The following is an 18,437-nucleotide window of genomic DNA, read 5'->3' on the forward strand; positions in this document are numbered from 1 at the left end:
TGTTCTTTGCAGATTCAGTACAGGAGCGGCTGGGAATATCTTATCCGCCTGTGGAGCCCCTGAGGCAAGAGCGAATGGAGAGGGCGCTGGAATGATAGGTACGGCTTTTGGAAACCTCTCTCTCTCCTTCATGGAGACCCGGTGTTTGGAGAGCATTCTGACCCATGAGGGCAGCAGGTAGATCTCACTGCAGGTCTGTCCAGCTCACACCTGTGTGTGACTTTCAGTTGAACCCACACTCCCGTGATGCCATTCACCAAGCATCATTTAAACACCTGCTGTGTACTCCGGACTAAGTACACCGTGCTGGGTGGGTGCTGTGGGATGCATACAGATGACAAGAGACAGTGTCTGTCCTCCAGAAGGAAGCAGTCTTGAGCGATGAACCCATATACCTAGAATAAGTACGAAATTAAAAGAGGGGCAGGGTAGGGCAGGAGTCAAGTTCTACTTGGCAGACAGAGATGGGGAGAAGGAGTCTCCTTCCATAAAAGGATCCCATGGGATTCTGATCCAGATGATGCCATGTCATCAGGATGGAAAAGACTTCATTCTAGGGGGAGCTGGGGAGCTGAGGCAAAGATCTGGCTGCTTTTTTGATTCAGTCCACCTGCATCATCCATCCTGCCGTATTGGTCCAGACTCCCACGAGCAGCCAGTGCCTTGCTGGTGGTAGGAGTGAACAAAGCTACGTGGGTCTCAGATGCCTCTGCTGGCCGTGTCCCAGGAAGTTGCTCGCTGACCCAGCTGATCTATGGGGCCCCCGCTGTGTGGTCTCTAGTTCCTGGAGAGCTGGGCTGGTGTTTCCCAGCTGCCAGGAGGATGGATCCCTGGTCCCCACCCCTTTGCTGACTAAGAATGAGATGACAGGCCTGAGAGGGATGGCAGGCCAGCCACAGGGGACTGGCTCCTCTCAGCAGCCAGCAAGGCCCAGCCTGCCCGCAGGTCTCTGAGGGCCTGTGTTAGATCCACGGAAAGAGTCGAGACACGTTGGCCAGCCATGGCAGCTTAGCACGAGGGAGAACATGATCTGAAAGGAAATACATTGCGTTCAGGCAGGTGAAAATCAATACACGGAGAAGTGTGTTCTGGAGGCGAATGCAGAGTTCTCCCATCCCTGCCTGAGCCTGATGCCCCAGGCTGGGCGGTGCCCACCAGCCGAGGCGCCTGCACAGGTGGGGCTGGAGGGTAGGAATATGAGAGAGAGGGAGAGGGAGAGACATGAATTCTTAGCATAAACCTGGGTGTGACCTCCCTCAGATGCCCCCTGGAGAACAGGGCAGCTGAATCCCCTCCTCCCGCACAGAAGGGGAATGAAATTGCAAAACCACGAACCACTGGACAATATTTTTACTCCCCGCCGCACTCTCTCCTTTTATGATGCCTCTGTCCTTTCTTCCTCCCTGGGGATATCCATGGCCCTTTCCAGCCCTTCCCAGTCATCACCCCAAGCTGCCCAATATGGCGCGGGGTGGGATCCGATTAGCCTGAATCCCTGATTCGGGGTTGGCTGTTGCAGTAGGAGTGGAGGAAGGGCAGATGTCAGAGGCACAGTTCCCTTGAGTAGAAGAGGCAAGAAATTCACGTGAGCTGACGTTCTGACCACGTCCCCCAGGCTAAAGATCAAATGACCAGTGAAGGCAATAAGGGACCCCAGAGGTCAGGGAAGAGAAGCTTCCCATGGGCGGGCCTGTTCAGGGAAAGCTTCTTGAATGGGGTTGAACTGGAGTTCAACCAAAAAAAAAGTATGACTCACTTTGGAAGCCATCCCTAGGTAGGCGGGAAGTGTCGGCTGCTGCGCTGAGCCAGAAACATCTGTAGTGTGTTCAGGGCCAAGAAGCTGGCCTGAGGCAGAGGAACCTAGGGGAGACGTGTCGGGGGCTGGAACCAGAGAGCCTGGTGCCAGCTGAGAGGTTTGGATTTGTACCTACAGGCATGGGGGTTCACAAAGGCCTTTGAGCAGGGAGGAGAAGTGTGCAGAGCAGGGACGGGGGATGGACCCTGCCACACCTACTCTGGAGGATCACGTACCCCGGCTGAGGGCTGAGGTTCACCATTCCCCACCAGCAACCGGGCTGGAAGGAAGCGATATGGCCGCATCATCACTGTCTCCGTGCACTGGTCGATTTCTTCACTACGTTTTTTAAAATTATTTATTTATTTATTTATTTTTGGCTGCGTTGGGTCTTCGTTGCTGCGTGCGGGCTTTCTCTAGTTGCGGCGAGCGGGGGCTCCTCTTCATTGCGGTGCGCGGGCTTCTCACTGCGGTGGCTTCTCTTGTTGCGGAGCATGGGCTCTAGGCACGGGGGCTTCAGCAGTTGTGGCTCACAGGCTCTAGAGCGCAGGCTCAGTAGTTGTGGTACATGGGCTTCATTGCTCCACGGCATGTGGGATCTTCCCGGACCAGGGCTCGAACTGTATCCCCTGCACTGGCAGGAGGATTCTTAACCACTGTGCCACCAGGGAAGCCCCTTGCCTACGTTTTAAGGAGTGGAGACGGATGGGGAGGGCGGGTGGTCTGATCTCAACCATAATGGAAATTTCAATCACACACACTTAAAGACAAACTTGCATGAATCAATAGTGTATTGATTTACACTACATTTATTTTCCCTTACACACTGCAGAAAATGTAATTATCACTTAATTATAAAATTACCATTTTACAATAACACATGTGACTGGCTCGGCCTGCAGCCAGAAGCCTGAGTGGTCCCTGGGTTGCTTTCCCGGCGCAGAGGTGACCCAGGCCCTCCATGCAAGTCAGTTCCAGAGAACTGGACCCTTCCAGAGAGGGGTCTCATTACACTTTTGTGCCTTGGGGGCCATCACCTATGGACATGCCTCCACTTTCAGGAGTGGGCTGGGAAGTGACAGATGCTCCCTTCTGCCTGTGAGGTCTCCCTCCTTCACCGCAGACTCTAGAACTAGCTTCTGGAACACATTATCCCAATGAAGTAGACAGCTTTAATTATTAATTAATTAAGCCAGCAAAAAATTATGGCATCCCACTATGCGCCAAGGCATTGTGTTAAAGCCCTATGACGGATAATATAATGGTGAGCAAGGTCACTGATCTCATGACACTTGGAGCCTAATGGGGGACAGCAAGAAATAAACAAGCACTAGTAACACAGGGTGCTAAGTGCTGAGATGGGAGTGGTACAGTGTGCCATGCGGGCTCAAAGGAAGGGTACCCCAGGGGGGACAGGGAAGGTTTCCCAACAGAAGTGCCTTTTAGGAGGAAAGATGAGTAAAAGTTATTGGGTTATAGGACTGAAAGGAGGAAGTGTATTCCAGGCAGAGGGAGCATCATGGTGAAGGCCAAGGCGGGTCTGGGTTGGGTGCTGCCACTGCCACCAGACAGACAGGTATTTCTAAGGAAATGAAGATGTTCATTATTGCTGGAGTGTACAGTTCAAGGGCAGGGGGATAGGGAGCTGCTCGGGTAAACCTGGAGAGGTAAGCAGAGGCCAAGTTCTCTTTCAGAGTTTGAAGTTCATCCTGAGAGTAAAAGGGCAGCACTGATGTGTTTTCAGCAGGGAAGTGCCCTAACCAGACTTCTGTTTTAGAAAGATTGTTTTGATTGGAGGTGTAGAGTATGAACAGGAAAGCGGGCCGGACTGAGTTCCGGGAGACCGGTGAGCAGTCCAAGAGGGAGATGAGGGTTCTTGAACTTGAAAACAGCAATAAGGATGGAAATAATTCGACGGCTTTGAGAGGGGTTTAGGAGGTAGAATCAATAAATCATTACTGTTTGGTGATGGCTCGGACGTGGAGGGTATGCGGGAGAATAACCCTTCACGTTCTCGCTTGGGCAATAGGAGGAGGCAGAGGGATACGTTGATTTCAAGGTCACGGTGGGGCTCTGGTGGAGACAAGGAATGGACCATAGCATGTATCCATCTGAAGCTCAGGAAAGAGGATGGGGCTGGGAGACAGCTTGGAAGCCATCAGCATAGAATCACCAGGTAGAGCGACACTGTCCACTCACACCCAGAAGCTACTGGAGGCCTGTGCAAAGGGCCCCTGTCGGGCCATGTGTGGTTGAGATGAAACATCCCAGGAGGTCTCATCCTATGGTCTGTCTCTCCACGCCCAGGTCTCTGGAGTGGCAGGAAACCCACGACCGCCGGAAAAGCCAGTTGTATGAAAATAAGGATGATGGCGAGTTTTGGTACTTACACTTTTTTCAAAATTAGATTTTAAATCTTTAACTATTGCCCAAACCCTCAATCCCCACCCTTTTCCCTAAACTTTTGTGAGAATAAAGATTCGCTTTTCAGAGATCTAGGTAGAAGGAGGCTATTTTCTCCACCAAGACACAAAAGCTTTGAAAAGGAAATTGTGTGTTCTCTCTTTGCATGAAAGGTATTTCCTCTCTGAAATGTTAGAACTCTCAGGAAATGTTAATGGTAGAAGGGAATATTGGCACCAAAGCTTTGAAACCACCAGTTTCCTGGAAACCAGGATGCATGGTTATCATGCCTGTAACTTCTTTTGCCATCATTTTGGAGCCCTGGAGCGCCACAGTCTTTCCTGGCATGAATCGCAAGAGAGGAACATGGGGGTTAGTCTCCCAGCCCTGACTCTAGAGTTCTGGGTGAGTCATCGGTGTCATCACTCAGCAGCTACGTAGGACTAGATGTTTTACAGCACATCCCCAGCCCTATGCTCACATCTTAAAGAATAAGATGGACATTTCTCTGAAGGGTTGTCTGGTTTATTCAATGACATACTTAAATAAAATTTAGCATGTGTGAGAAAGAGACTGGGTCTAAGTAATTAAGAATCAGAGGGACACATATAAATTAGGAGGAAGAGTATTTCCAGTATCGCAACTTTAATCACAGGTATGATTTTAGGTGTTGAATCCATTGTATTCTGATAAGACCCCAACCGTGCATTTGGCAAAGGGCCCTAGGGAAAGGTGATTTTCTTAGCAGTGTGTAGGACCCAGGACAGAAAGAGACTGGCAGTCGTCTTGCTGGCCGTGAGAGGGACCTGAAGAACTCATAATTTGACTCTGTCCTTGTCCTTCCAACCACTGGAGACATCAGAAGTGTATCTGACCACGAAGGAACCAGAATGGGGCTCTGGCCTTTGGGTAGGACGGTGGTAAATCAACGGATACTATAGTTGACAGGCAGAGGTACAGTGAAGTTATGGGACAAACACGTAGTCGTTAAGTGATGTGTCTCTCTTTATAAGAGGATGTCATGTCAAGATTTCCGAGGCAACTTCTTCTGCCTATTTATATGTAAGCAAGTTCCAATCAGCCTGGGCCATGGAAACGCACTCCATGAAAGATGGCCCCAACTGATGTTTAAGAACCACTTAATTCCAGGAAATGCGGAAGGTAGTTATGACCTTGGTAATTATTCTGCCAGATGGGAAGCTGCTAGCCTTTGCCCTATCCCAGCTTCAGCTCTCAATGGCCCTCGATTCTAGACCATCAGCCTGAAGAAGAGGACTTTGTCAGCCCAAAGGGACAGCTATACTTCTCCAGGGGAAATGATTGCTGGTGGGGGTGGGCCGGAGAATCTCCAGTGTGAATCCCCTGCTCTCTTGCCTTCCCACTGTCCTTCTACTAAGCTCCATCCACCTCCCAAGAGTAGAACGGGCCCACTGCTCTTCAGTAATTATCCAGGGGCTTCCCTGGTGGCGCAGTGGTTGAGAGTCCACCTGCCGATGCAGGGGACACGGGTTCGTGCCCCGGTCCGGGAAGATCCCACATGCCGCGGAGCGGCTGGGCCCGTGAGCCATGGCCGCTGATCCTGCGCGTCCGGAGCCTGTGCTCCACAACGGGAGAGGCCACAACACTGAAAGGCCCGCATACCGCAAAAAAAAAAAAAAAAAAAAAAAAAATTATCCAGGACATTGGGGGAGCTATGAGAAGAACACTGGGCAAAAGTCAGGGCCTGGGTTAAACCATTGTTTTTGCCACATTTTGGCTTTGTGACTCTGGTCTCTCTGTCCTCAGTCTCCCCAACTGTACATAGTGGAATTTAGTCATCTCTATCTTCCCCTTGAGGCCACAAAGCACCATGCAGGCATCAGGGAGCATATTTCTGCCCATGTTGGTTGATGTATCCTGCAGCACCATACTGAGATCCCAGAGGTGGGCACCTCAGAACCTGTCTTTGGGCTCCCGGGAGATGAATCTCATTGATGTGATTTTAAGAGAGCGAGTGACATACTCTCACTGCACCTCCGGCTCCCCCTCTGTGACATGGTTGAGTGAAATATCACCCTCTGAAGATGAACCTGAGTGTGCTCACACATCCTGCATAGGAAAAGCTATACAAACAACATAGTTGTGCGTGTGTGTTTGTGTGTGTGTTTGCACCTCGACACGTGCATTCCCTCACCTTGGCACCAGCCTGTCGAGAATGGTATGCTTGAATGACCCCACGCCTCCAGGCTCTTCACTCTGCTGGTCAGAGAACCTAGTCACCAGGAGACCAAGGACAGATTCTAAGAAACAACCGAGTCGCTCGGGCAGCAAGTTTACTGATTCATCTTCCTGAGCTGCACCTGTCTGACTGTGGGCCAGCACCCCCAGATATTAGTGCAGATCGATGAACTGACCAAAATTATACATTGTGCCATCTGTAGTAATTCCTTGCGAGGGAGAGAGGGAAGGGAGGCAGCCGGCGAGCACCTGGCTCTGTGCTGCTAACTGCACTTGAGTGTGTCATCTTGTTTGATCCTCACAGAAAGCCGATGACCGAGATGGCCTCTACGTCTCCCTATTCCCCCTTCAGAGCTTCCCAACCGTACACCAACCTTCTGACGTCTATTAATTCATTTCTAGCTTGTCTCATCTTCATTTACTTTTCATACATTATCTCTCATGCATTTGGTTGTGTTGTTTTGTTTGGTTTTTTTGGCTGTGTCAGGTGTTTCGTTGCAGCACGTAGGCCCTTTGTTGCAGTGTCCAGGCTTCTCTCTAGCTGTGGTGCACAGTCTCAGTAGTTGCGGCATGCGGGCTCTCTAGTTGTGGTGTGTGGGCTCGGTAGTTGTGGCACGCGGGCTCAGTAGTTGAGGCGCGTGGGCTTAGCAGTTATGGCTCGCGGGCTTAGTTGCCCGGTGACATGTGGGAACTTAGTTCCCCGACCAGGGATTGAAGTCGCCTCCCCTGCGTTGGAAGGCGGATTTTTAACCACTGGACCACCAGGGAAGTCCCGATCTCTCATGCATTTGAATCTAATGGTTTTCACGTTAGTTGTCTCCCTCTGGCTTTGGTGAGGACTCTTGGGTAGCAGAGTTCTATGAATTGCCATCTCTCTGCCTCTCTTCCTCTGTCTCCATTGATGCTTGGGGGATTGACACCATTTCATGGCTCCATGGTTGTCACCAATGCATACCTGAGGCCTCTGGAATTCCACTTATTATTATAAAAATAGCCCTCAACTTTACAGTGTAAGAAACATTTTCACCAAGGAGGAACTATACTTTCCCTCCTTATTTTTAAGAGGAGGAGACTGAGGCTCACAAAATAAAGAAGCTTGTGTCACAACTAGTAACTGTGGGGAATGGGACCCAGGCCTTAGGTCTATTAGCCCAAATCCAGAGTTTCCATCACAACCATCACAACATTGAACTGGCTCTCTGAAGTGGTCACGATCTCATCCTGGAATGCCAGAGATGAGCTGAAGTCCAATCACTGCCCTTTTTCATGCAGGACCCCAGAGGGACATGCAATACATCTTCTCTGTGCCAGAAAGTATGGGAAACAACTATGTCATCGTGTCCTTCAATTTTGTCATGCCACAAAATTTAAAGGCAAAAGACAGGACATTTCCACTGAAGTCCGAGGTGTTCAAGGTAAGGCAGCATGCTTCCGGGCTTTGCCCTTTGAGGACATTTCTGTACACCTTGGAGAAAGCAACCAGCTAGGCTGGGAGATTTCACCCAGCTGCAGACTCAGAAATAAAACCCAAAGGATGATAGAGTTCAGGGAAACCTGAGACAAAGGAGGTTACAGTGGGCACAGCTCCTGCCCTGCTGCAGGCTCTGATGCTTGTTCCTTAAAAAGTAGTCTGGTCCGAGACCAGCTGTTGCAACAGTGCAGATTCTGGGATCACCCCCAAACATTCTGAGTCCCGATCTCCGTGGATGGAGCCTGAAAATCTGCATTGTAATGAGCTCCCCAGGGACTGCTTATACACAGAAATGTCTGAGAATCATTGGCTAAACTCTGGGAGGAGTTTAAGCGAAAAAACAATCCTGGGTATACAGCCGGGAGGTACGTTTTTCTCTTATGCTTACACCAAAATCGGTCAAAGCTCCATGGTTGGCTTACGAGCATCTGCTTGGCCACTCATCCAAGGCCAGGTCTTCCTCTCCGCCTAGCCTCCCCTCCCCTCTGATGGCTCTTCAGTCAGCCCTTCAGCTCCTAAGGGGCCATCCCGCCACACAACCCCCAACACACACTCACCTGCACACACACTAACTGTGAGGAGGTGATCAGGGAATTCCTTTTTTTTTTTTTTTTTTAACACCGTGAAAAAGAAAGGAGTTACAAAAGAAAATCTGATACCTGTGCTCCCTCCTCCTTTCCCAAATAGTTTAATGCATCCCACAGATAAAGTGAAGGGTTCTCAAATCATGCACCCCACAGCCTCTGCACGAACATGGATAACTGAGATCGTGCAACCATCAAATGCTGGGATCCCCTGTCCCCATATTACAGGTGAAGAAACTGAGGCCCAGTGACGTGATGTGACACAGAGTTAATGGCAGAGCTGGGGACCGGGTGCCAGATGTCCCTCGAGCCTTCAGTCAAACACACCCATCACTTGTGTGGCTGAAGCTCTGACCGCATCTCTACGAAGGATCCCAGGAATGTTCACTGAGACTAAGGCAACATTCACAACTAGGGCCTTAGCCCCGTCATGGACAGGCAGGGCTCCTGGGTCCTGAAACAGTCCTGTGCGCTGGCTGTGGTCCACTCTAACACGAAGGCCTCACTGATAGAGAACTTCAGAGTTCCAAACATGTTCACATTCACTGTCTCAAAAACCCCAGTACTCCTGCTTTTATAGATGTGGAAACCAAAAGTCAGCATGAATGACCTGCCCAAGGTGCAGCTGGGTGGTGACAGGGGAGTGCCCGATACCAGAACTTGTGGTCCCAGGATGAGGGCTCTCAGCAGGACATAGGCACTTGCCTTTCTGGTGGTGCTCACAGATCAAACAAAAATATGTTTCTGGCTCTAGAAGGAGGAGAACCCTTTGGGTTCTGCTCTCTCTGAGCACATTTCCACATCCTAGTTGCATGAAATCAATGGAAAAGAAATTGATGGGGTTTAGCACCATACTTTCGAGGTTCCGCAAACCAGCTGAGACTATCAAAGAACATCTCCTAAGGATGCAGTAGTGGACAGTTGTCATTTTCATCACCACTAGGCACATGAACACCCTTTCCATGTGGGGGGGAACCTTGGTGAAAGGCAAGGCCAGGTCTCCCACTGCAGCAGTCAAAGAGGCCAAATATTCCCTCTCCCCAGCCGTTGGATGCAAAGGGGTAGACTTGTGGCCCAGGATTGTCCAATTAGATGTTCTTGGTTACTCTAGGCCTTGAGTCTTGAGGAGGTAACTAAAGGAGCTAGGACCAGCTGAGGGATTCTTTGCAGCAAATCTTTGGTGCAGCAATGCAGGCAGATCCTGTGGTGGTGTCCAGCTGTGTAGCCACCTCTTCTCATTCCTGCCCACCTTCCGAGTTGCGTTCTCTAGATTTCCCATGGACTCTGATTTATCTTTCCCATAAATGACCTCCTGTTCACCCCACCCTGGATTAGTTTCCATTGTTTTCTGCCAAGGATCCCAACTGATTCAGGTACCTTGTAAGAGGATCCTCATCCTCAGAGTCCCCTAATCTCACCTCTGAGAAGAACAAAATAAGAGGAGTTGGGAAGGGCTAGGAAGGGACTGAGACATCTGGTCTACCAGTAGGGATTGAACAATTCAAGTCCTGAACCAGACAGGACTCCTAAGAATATCTCAGCCAGCTCTTCCCTTTCCTAATGAGAGACAGAAGTCCAGAGAGGATATGAGGTCTGCCCCCCATGCACAAAAACTGGGGGTACTGTTCATATTTTCATCTGATTCTAGTGCCCCAGAGCCGAGCAACACGGCAGCCTTGTGTTTACTAATTTGCCCCAAGTCTTTACAGTTCAGGAGCCCTGGCAATATTGTAATCATATGTTTTTCTAAATGCTGCCAAGCCCATTTGTCTACTTTTCGGCCAGAGATACCTTATTTCTCAGCTGCCCATTTTGCTGAAGGGGCAAGCAGACCTGTGACCTCCTTAGGCTCCCTGGAGATCCCTTTGGATCTTGCAGGATCCTGATCGAGTTAAACACCAAAGAACAGTCCAGACCTTGACAACTCAAGAGACACTTGGATTCCTTTGACAGTTCTGCTGAGAAACAGGCTATGTTGGTGCCAGCAGCTAGGCTGTCTGAGACTCCAGGGCTCTACTGGTGTTCATGGGTACAGCGCTGCCCACATGACAGCTGCATACATTTCTGCAACCTTGGCATGGGCCTGTGACTCTCCAACTGCTATGGGAGCACTGCTCTGCCTTGCATCAAACCAAACACAGGTGGTGTACAAATAGGCAGGGAGAAGACAGGACAGAGAAAAAGAGCAAGGATGGATAAGCTCCATCCTCCCCCAGGCTGGAACTTGCCACCTCCCTTCCAGCTCATTCCTGATCTCCAGATAAGTCTGCCCAGGCAAATCAAATGGCCTGTACGCCTAAGCGGAGCCCAGGATCAGCAGTAGGATAGAACTGAAACCCATGCCAACTGTGGAAGACAGTGCATGGAGGTGGTGGGTATTAATTACAAAGGAAGCAACACAGCTTGCTCTGTTCTCACCTCTGCTACTGAGACTGCAAAGCCTCAGTTTCGGAGCCTAGCATATGCTTATTACTGTGACGACTCAACACATTACATGCAAATACTTTGCAAACCATGAAGTGGCTTAAAAATGGGACTGCATCTTCAGTGCCTCCTTATGCAACATGAACAGACTGAAACATAGATATTTCCACATTCAGACCCACACATACATCCCTACAAACACTGAGGTACAGTGATGGGGAGGAGGGGAATGCTAGAACAAATTCCCACCATGCTTTACAGTGGTCTGATGGAATAACAGTTTCCTTCTCCTTGGAGCTCCAACTCTGGGAAATTTACATTTGATCCAGGTTCTGTCTTACCTCCAGTTCCCATCACTGTCTCTTTTCCTTCCAATTTTATCATCACTGCTGTGAAGAGTAACCAAGCTGAGATGAGAAAGGGAGAGTCTCCTTTTCTCAGACACCTTCCTCCCACTTCAATTTCCTTTCCCCTTCATGCTCTCTACAGCAGTTGGGTTTCCTTTGTCACAGCTCTGCACAGAGAATGAGTGATGGTCCCTGTTCACTCCCAGGTGTTCCAGGGAACAGGCTGAAAGTGCAACAAAAAGGAACGCAGGGCCCCGAGCCGACCTTCTCAGATCTGCTCGCCTTTGGGTTTTAGTTTGGGTTCCTGAACCTGCCTTTCTTCTCTTCCCTCAGATCGACTATCAGGTATGGCCACCGCCCCTGCTGCCGTCTGTCCATATTGTTACGCCTCTTCCAACACCCTTGACCTCAACGTGTCTCTTGCTGTTCTGTGGCTGCCAATTCAGTCTTGCTATGTCCTGTAATAGATACAGGCTTAGAACTTCCAAACAGGTCAACAATGCAGGGAATATTTCAGCTGTCCTTGTCTAAAGCTGGATCCCTTAAGCTGTTCTCTGGTTTGACGTTGCAGAGGGAATGCGACCATGAAACCATCTTCAAGCATTTGGCCCCTGATAGATAAGATTGATGCTGCCCGTTCCTTTTAAGATGAGAGACAGGGCTCATGGGTCCCTGGTGGGGCAGGGGGTAGATCTTTAGCCTCCTCTATTCTTTGTCAGCTCCCAAACCCACCACAACCAGGATGCATGCAATGCAAATGCAAGTTCAAGGCACATCCTCCAACTCTTCTTACAGCCACATCACCGCCACCACCCTCGCTCCCCACCCTCCCGACCACCCACTACCACCTGCCCCTCCCCACCTCCGGCCAGTAAATATTCTGGCTTGGCATGGGTGAAAGGTGACCAAAATATGGGTAAGGACGGAGAAGGAAAGATGGAGTTTGGGAAACCTAACCTCACAGGCACTCAAACCCCTTTAGACGTGAACTCTGTAATGCGGCTGTTGCCCAAGGGGAGGTACATGTGCCAGGACGAGGATGGAAGGGAAGAGGGAGGGAGCAGGATGTAGCCACAGCCAGTGGGTGGTGACTGCAGCCTGCTGGCCGGTCCAGGGAAGCTCCTCCGGCCCTTCCAGACGTCCCCCAACAGGGAGACAGAGGCTGGGACAGGTGGTCCTCGAGCAGGGGATACACAGAACCCCAGGCAGAAAGCAGACAGCAAGGAGGTCTGCCTGTCACAGCGGCGGCCCAGCCACAGAGCTGGGTTTAGGATCCAACTCTGGTTCTCAGCACAACAGTCATGGAATGAGAACTTCTGGAAGGGCTTCAAGGGAAGCAGTCAGGTGCAAGGAACGAGTCGGGGTTCTAGTTCCCAGACTTGGAGAACGAGGTGAGGACTTGATCGAATAAAAGGTATGAGCCGCATCCCTAGAAATAGAGGGTCAGGTCTTGTGATTGTAGGAGGCTCAAAGCCCACACCCGTCTGTACACAGTGCCTCCCCATGTGCACACGTGTGCATGCACACACACACACACACGCAGAACAGTGCTGACTCTGGAGAAGAACTGATCTCATCATTCCTTTTGCCAGAAAGGCCCAAACAAGTCAGGCTCCAGAGACACTGGGGCTGCTGATAATGTCAGCAGCATCATTTGGGAGACTCTGCCCGGCGCCCCGATGCACACAGCAACAGTAGCCTCAGCCGTGGCCCAGCCTGGTTCCCACCCCTTGAAAAGACCGCCTCCCGTCTCCTTGTTTCCCCCCAAGGCAGAGCTCACAAGCAATCGTTTCATGCTGCGTGACCGTTCTAAATGGAATCCCCATCTCAGTTGTGTTGGGGAAAATTTATTTAGTAAGGGGTTTTTATCATGTAATATGTATGTGACGTCCAGTAATAGGCACTGCATGATATTTATTGTTTTATCTCCAAGAAAATATTGAAATAAAAGGAAAATGATGAGGGCCTATTATTCTCCAGTGAGAAGGCATTTCAGGGCTTTACTGGAAGGAAGAAATGGAGGGAGCGAAAGGACTCCAGCCCCGCAGTGCTGCAGGGGTCCAAGGAGTGCTTTGCAAAAGGGTCCAGAGAGAAAGGACTCCAAATTCCAATACTGAATTACGTTTTGAATTACTGAATTAATTCAGTATTGGAACAATCTCACTAGTTTTCATGATTTGTCTTTGTATATAAGCAGGGAGATAAACCCAGAAGCCCAGGATGCTGTAAGATTTAATGAGGTAAAATCATGTATCATATTCCCCTCATTCATTGTAGTGTTAGCATCTATATTAAATAACAGTCTGAACTCTATTGCATTTCGAGACTTCGTGTAAGCAGTGTTTCCCTTTTCAGGGCCTGTAATGCTGTTTTGATGGATGGAGAGGGGTCCGGGAGGTAGGGGTCTCTCCTGGTAGCTGTGGCCCATGCACAGAGGGGATTTCTCACCATCATCACGTCTCTTCCAGTTCCAGCATTTCTGAGAGAGATTGCCGTCCACCCTTTTTTCCAAATTCAGAATTGCTGAGAAGGGCATCGTTTCTGAAACCACATGCAACCTTACAGAGTGTTTCAGCCTGAGCCCTGGGTGGCGGTCGCCTCCACAGGCAGAGAAGCAGTTGAGTTCTTGCTCCAAATCTTCCTAAAGATGCCAGACAGTGACAGGTACAGAACTACTGGGATTCTAAACGTTTTATTCTACTTAATTTTATAAAAACACATTGCACCATCTGTGCAGCAACGCACTCAGTTAGCAGGGGACACAGCACGGCCCCCCACTCTCAAGAAGCTCAGCACAAAGTGGAGGCGAGAGAGTCTGTGAACCAATACGTAGACCACAAACAGGATGGGGCCATTGCCTGACGGAAGTGCAGGGTTGTGTGGGAGGACAGAGTGGAGGGATTCCCTTCTGGCAAGAGGGACAGAGGAAGGCTTCTTGGGGGACATGGAATGTGAGCTAGTCCTTGATGGAAAACCTAACAGTGTTTCCCAGGGGAAGGCAGTGCAGGTGGAGGAAAAAGACATGAGCAGAAGCAGGGAAGTGGGTGAGCATGGGGCTCGTTGAAGAATGAGCGATGTTGTCCATACACACAGGAAGGTGGTACGTGGCGTGCGTGGCAATTGTCTGAAACGTGGACAGAATGTGGGGTACATCAGGGAGACAGTGAGAGATGGGTCTGAGTGATAGAGTCTGATGGTGGAGGGTCTTCACTGCAGTGAAGACCCTGCTGGGCACCTCATGCCTCTTGGCCCCAAGGCAGACATCACTACAATCATGGCAGTCTTTACCGTTGAGCATGGACGAGGCCTTCTCAGTCCAGAATGCCAGATGGTAACTGTGCCACCATTCAGAGTTGGAACCTAAGGCAAATCTTACTTGCCATCCTGGCAATGGGGGTTACGATACACATATATCTGGTTGTGAAAGGAACAGTTTACAAAATGATTTGAAGACCGGGGTGGGCCACCCGAAAGACTGGACACAAGGTCAAGATGCTCGTCTGTCTGCTGACTGCCATGGCTGCCCACTTCACAGCTTGCTGTGCTGAGGGCTCTCCACGTGTGTCCTTGGCATAGACGCCCAATGCCTGCAGGGGTGCCTGCCACATGTAAGCGTGAGCCTCCTTTGAATAGTGAGCTGGTCATCCTTGTCACACTGTCCCCCTGATTTTCTAGGAACCTGGACGATAATCCCAACCTCAGACCACTGCAGGTAAGGGTGCGGCAAGGCTTGGTTGGCAGACTTCACTGGGTCCCCTCCCCAAGAGCTTCTGTCTCCTTCCTTCTTGCCTCACCACTGACCAATGAAAGCACAGATACCACAATGGGCTGGTGATGGTTCAAAGGGGCAGGGATGAGGTGAGAAGACCAGGCCTTGAAGGCCAGGCTGGACCCAACCATCTTCCTTCCACAAATTTCCATTTTCCCATTCCCCAAAAAGGTTTGATCCAATTCCTGGATGAAGAAGCCTCTGTCTCAGATCCAGGTGGAAGGTTTTGGGGCCCTCACCGTATCAGACAGGCAGCCTCCTTCCCCAGAAATTTGATGTTGGCTATTCTTCCTTAGATCCAGGCAAGTCGTCCAGAAATGGCTCCCAACGAAGCATTTTCTACAAATACGCTCAGGTACAGTACTTAGCATGACGGCAAGGGGCCCTACATAGGACAGGTGATGGAGGGGCCAGAGGGAGGGAAACCTCTCCCAGGTCCTTATCAGGATAGAGAGAGGAAGATGACTTGATGGGTGGTCATGTCAGCCTCTTTCCCTGGATGTCCAGAACTGATCTGGAGAGACGGGGCGCCCCACCTGGGTGACATCTGGGGTGAAGTGTAGTTTGGAAAGGAAGGGCCTGATTATAGGGGAGTGAGCTTTTTAAATCTTTAAACAAGCAATTGGCAATACCCCTTGAAATCTTTCCTTCTCCCGTTCTGCCACCTCCCACCAACGTTGGCACCCTTCTCAGGAGCTGGCCAGCTTCAGAAAGCACCAACAGCCTTCTTCCTGCCAAGCCACCTACGTGCACAGGGGATTTTCTTAATGGTTTAATAAGCCGTTATAAAGAACTCCTTGACTTGTCAGGAAAAAACCCAGCTGCCAAGGGCTCTGCACGATGGGCCTTTTACCATTAGTCGTCATGTCGGTGTGGGAAGTGGAAAGTCATATAGGTGATCGAGTGTACCATGCCGACCTCGGGCAGACAGGGGCCAAGGACAGGAAGATGCCAGACATTCAGAAGGCTAACAGGGCATTGGTAACCAGGAGGCAGCCAAAGGGAAGTTATTCAGGTAGCCTGGGCCCAGAGATATAAATAAGGAGAGATGAAGAATGTGGCTGGCATGAGGGTACATGTAATAGGGAACAGCTCAGTATGAACCTCCTTGAAATCAACACTAGCCCAAGATTCAGGCCCACATCTGGGCTGACTCAGAAAGCACTTCACTTGATGCAAAACAGGATCTACTATGGTGAATGTCCCCAGTCTGTGAGCTTCTGAAGGCAGGGATGACAACGTATGCATTCCTTGTCCCCAATAACTATCACTGTCCTTGGCAAAGAGAAGGTGTTCAATCAATCTCCACTGAATTAAGACAGATTCACTTCCCCAGAGCAGATGCTCTAGCTAAGGTTACTTCCCGTAGGTGATCAGCAGGACCCGGTTAGGATACGTGAGACCAAGCTTCCTTCAGGGGCAGGTGGCAAAGTCCTCAACATGGTCCATGAACCTGCACCTCTGAAATAAAAAATATAATTTGTCATATGATAAATGGTACAGATTCCCTAATCAGGACTTTTCCAAACAACAACCAAATGTCTTCTCATAGAGGGTAACTGGCAGCCCATATGAGGCCTTTGTAGGAATTAGAATAGAAGAGAGATGGAGCTTTGCGCCAAGGTGCGTGGCTCGAGAGTAGAACCCAGACTGGACTCCAACTTCTTTTCTCCCCTTGGTGGATACCCTTGAGCAGGGCCAACCTGGCATCACTCTGCACAACCTGCAAACTATCCTCAGAGGTTGTGTCCTCAAAAGAAAGTTGAGAGCAAAATATTCGTCCATGTACTCTCTGTCCTTTCTCCCAATCTCTTGTACCCCTTTATCAGCCATAGTAGTGGTGGTGGTACCACAACCCAGGGTCCGCCTGTGGGAAAAGGAAGGACACACTCAGCCTTTGGGACAGGCGACATCCATCATCTATCATTTATTCAATCAGCAAACATGTACAAAAAGGCTAGGATGTTCCAAGGAAAGCAAGGCATCAGTCCTTAGGCATCTTCCATTGAGGTGGTAGAGGCCGACGTGAGATTCTTTGGGCATTTTGTTCAGGCAACCTTTATCTCCATTCCTAGCCCCATCTCTTCCAACATTCTGGTGTTTACTGGGTGCAGGGACCAGGTCAGGGGCTGTCCCAGCGTGGGGGATGTGATCCATGCCCCACAGCTGCTTACATTCTCACGTGACTCCATGTAAGTTGGCATTCCTCACCATGGCAACTGCTCTTTATAGTGAGGTGCCACGATTCTTTCGAGGAAAAAACTCAGTTGATGGTGGGCACACAACACCAACTTCCCTGACGTGACCAACCAGTGAGACGTTGGAGGGATGACCTAAGGGCCAATTTCAGATGCTGGCAGGATGTGTTGCACTGGTGACATCACTGGGGGTCATTTTTCCAGCTAAAGGACTCCAGTAAGGACAAACTGTAGGGCTGCTTTTGCTGTGTGTTCTGGGTGGTGAGGCCACCCTGGGGACTGCTTATCTGTTGTCTGTGTGGTACTGGTTCTCAGAAGACCCCAAGGAGGCACCTCCTTCCTCCTGACCTAGTGCCCCTCTACAAAGCCACCTGCTGGGAGCCCTCACTCCAACTTCTCCCACGGAACAGCTTCCCCAGGGTGGTGATGTCCCATCATGCCCTCGGCTTTTTACCAGGCTGGGTGAAAGAAACAGCTGCATGGAGAAGAGCCTGGATTCCTGGTGTTTTTATCTCCCCTCACCACACACACACACACACACACACTCAGTAGTCATGTTTTCTCTCACTTCCTTTCTGGAAGCAGATGGGGGAACACACCTGTAGAGCTGAATTGATTCATTCAACAATACTTCTCCTGAGGGGCTCCCAAGTGCCAGGTATGGTGGGGGGGAAGCAAACACAGCTTTCAGCCCAGTAATGAATAGAGAAATTCGAGGTGACCCACACCAGGTATCAAATGTCAGGAGTAATCAGCACTACAGATGTTCAGGGAGGGAGTTATCACCAGGGCCTGGAGCAATCAGGAAATGCTTCACGGGAATCCCCTGGTGGCCCAGTGCTTAGGACTCCACACTTTCACTGCCGAGGGCGCGGGTTCAATCCCTGGTCAGGGAACTAAGATCCCGCAAGTCATGCCGCGCAGCCAAAAAAAAAGAAGGAGGGAGGGAGGGAGGGAGGGAGGGAGGGAGGGAGGGAGGGAAGGCTTCATGACAAAGGTGAGATGGGAACTAAGTGCTCAGAAATCCCAGTGCTTTTACAGTCAGGCAGGTGTGCCCCTCTGCTCCTGGGCACCGATGTGATTCCTGCATCCCTTCCTCGTTTGGATCAGGGGCTGGACATTGATGCTACCCAGGTTCAGAGCCTTCTCAACCAGGAATTCCTAGAAGGTAAGGAAGGACCTCCTGGCCCCAACCCCATCCCCATGGCCACGCCAGTCCTATGCCCCAT

General features: G+C 50.3%; 1 protein-coding gene across 1 annotated transcript in view; it reads left to right on the top strand.

Annotated features, from left to right (window-relative positions):
• The window catches only part of CAPN13 (calpain 13), a 79,717-nt gene that overhangs the window by 31,926 nt on the left and 29,354 nt on the right, over nt 1–18,437 (top strand). The window contains 11 exon segments of the mRNA XM_089922497.1: nt 13–98; nt 4,103–4,177; nt 5,214–5,359; nt 7,688–7,830; nt 11,575–11,586; nt 13,710–13,827; nt 13,830–13,905; nt 14,917–14,953; nt 15,262–15,322; nt 15,325–15,363; nt 18,314–18,376. Coding sequence (XP_089778623.1) covers nt 13–98; nt 4,103–4,177; nt 5,214–5,359; nt 7,688–7,830; nt 11,575–11,586; nt 13,710–13,827; nt 13,830–13,905; nt 14,917–14,953; nt 15,262–15,322; nt 15,325–15,363; nt 18,314–18,376 — 856 coding nt within the window.

The sequence above is a fragment of the Delphinapterus leucas genome, chromosome 13 (assembly GCF_059928025.1).
Source record: "Delphinapterus leucas isolate spDelLeu-1000000601 "Yukka" chromosome 13, BTC_Dleu_Yukka2, whole genome shotgun sequence".
NCBI classification, from domain to species: Eukaryota; Metazoa; Chordata; class Mammalia; order Artiodactyla; family Monodontidae; genus Delphinapterus; species Delphinapterus leucas.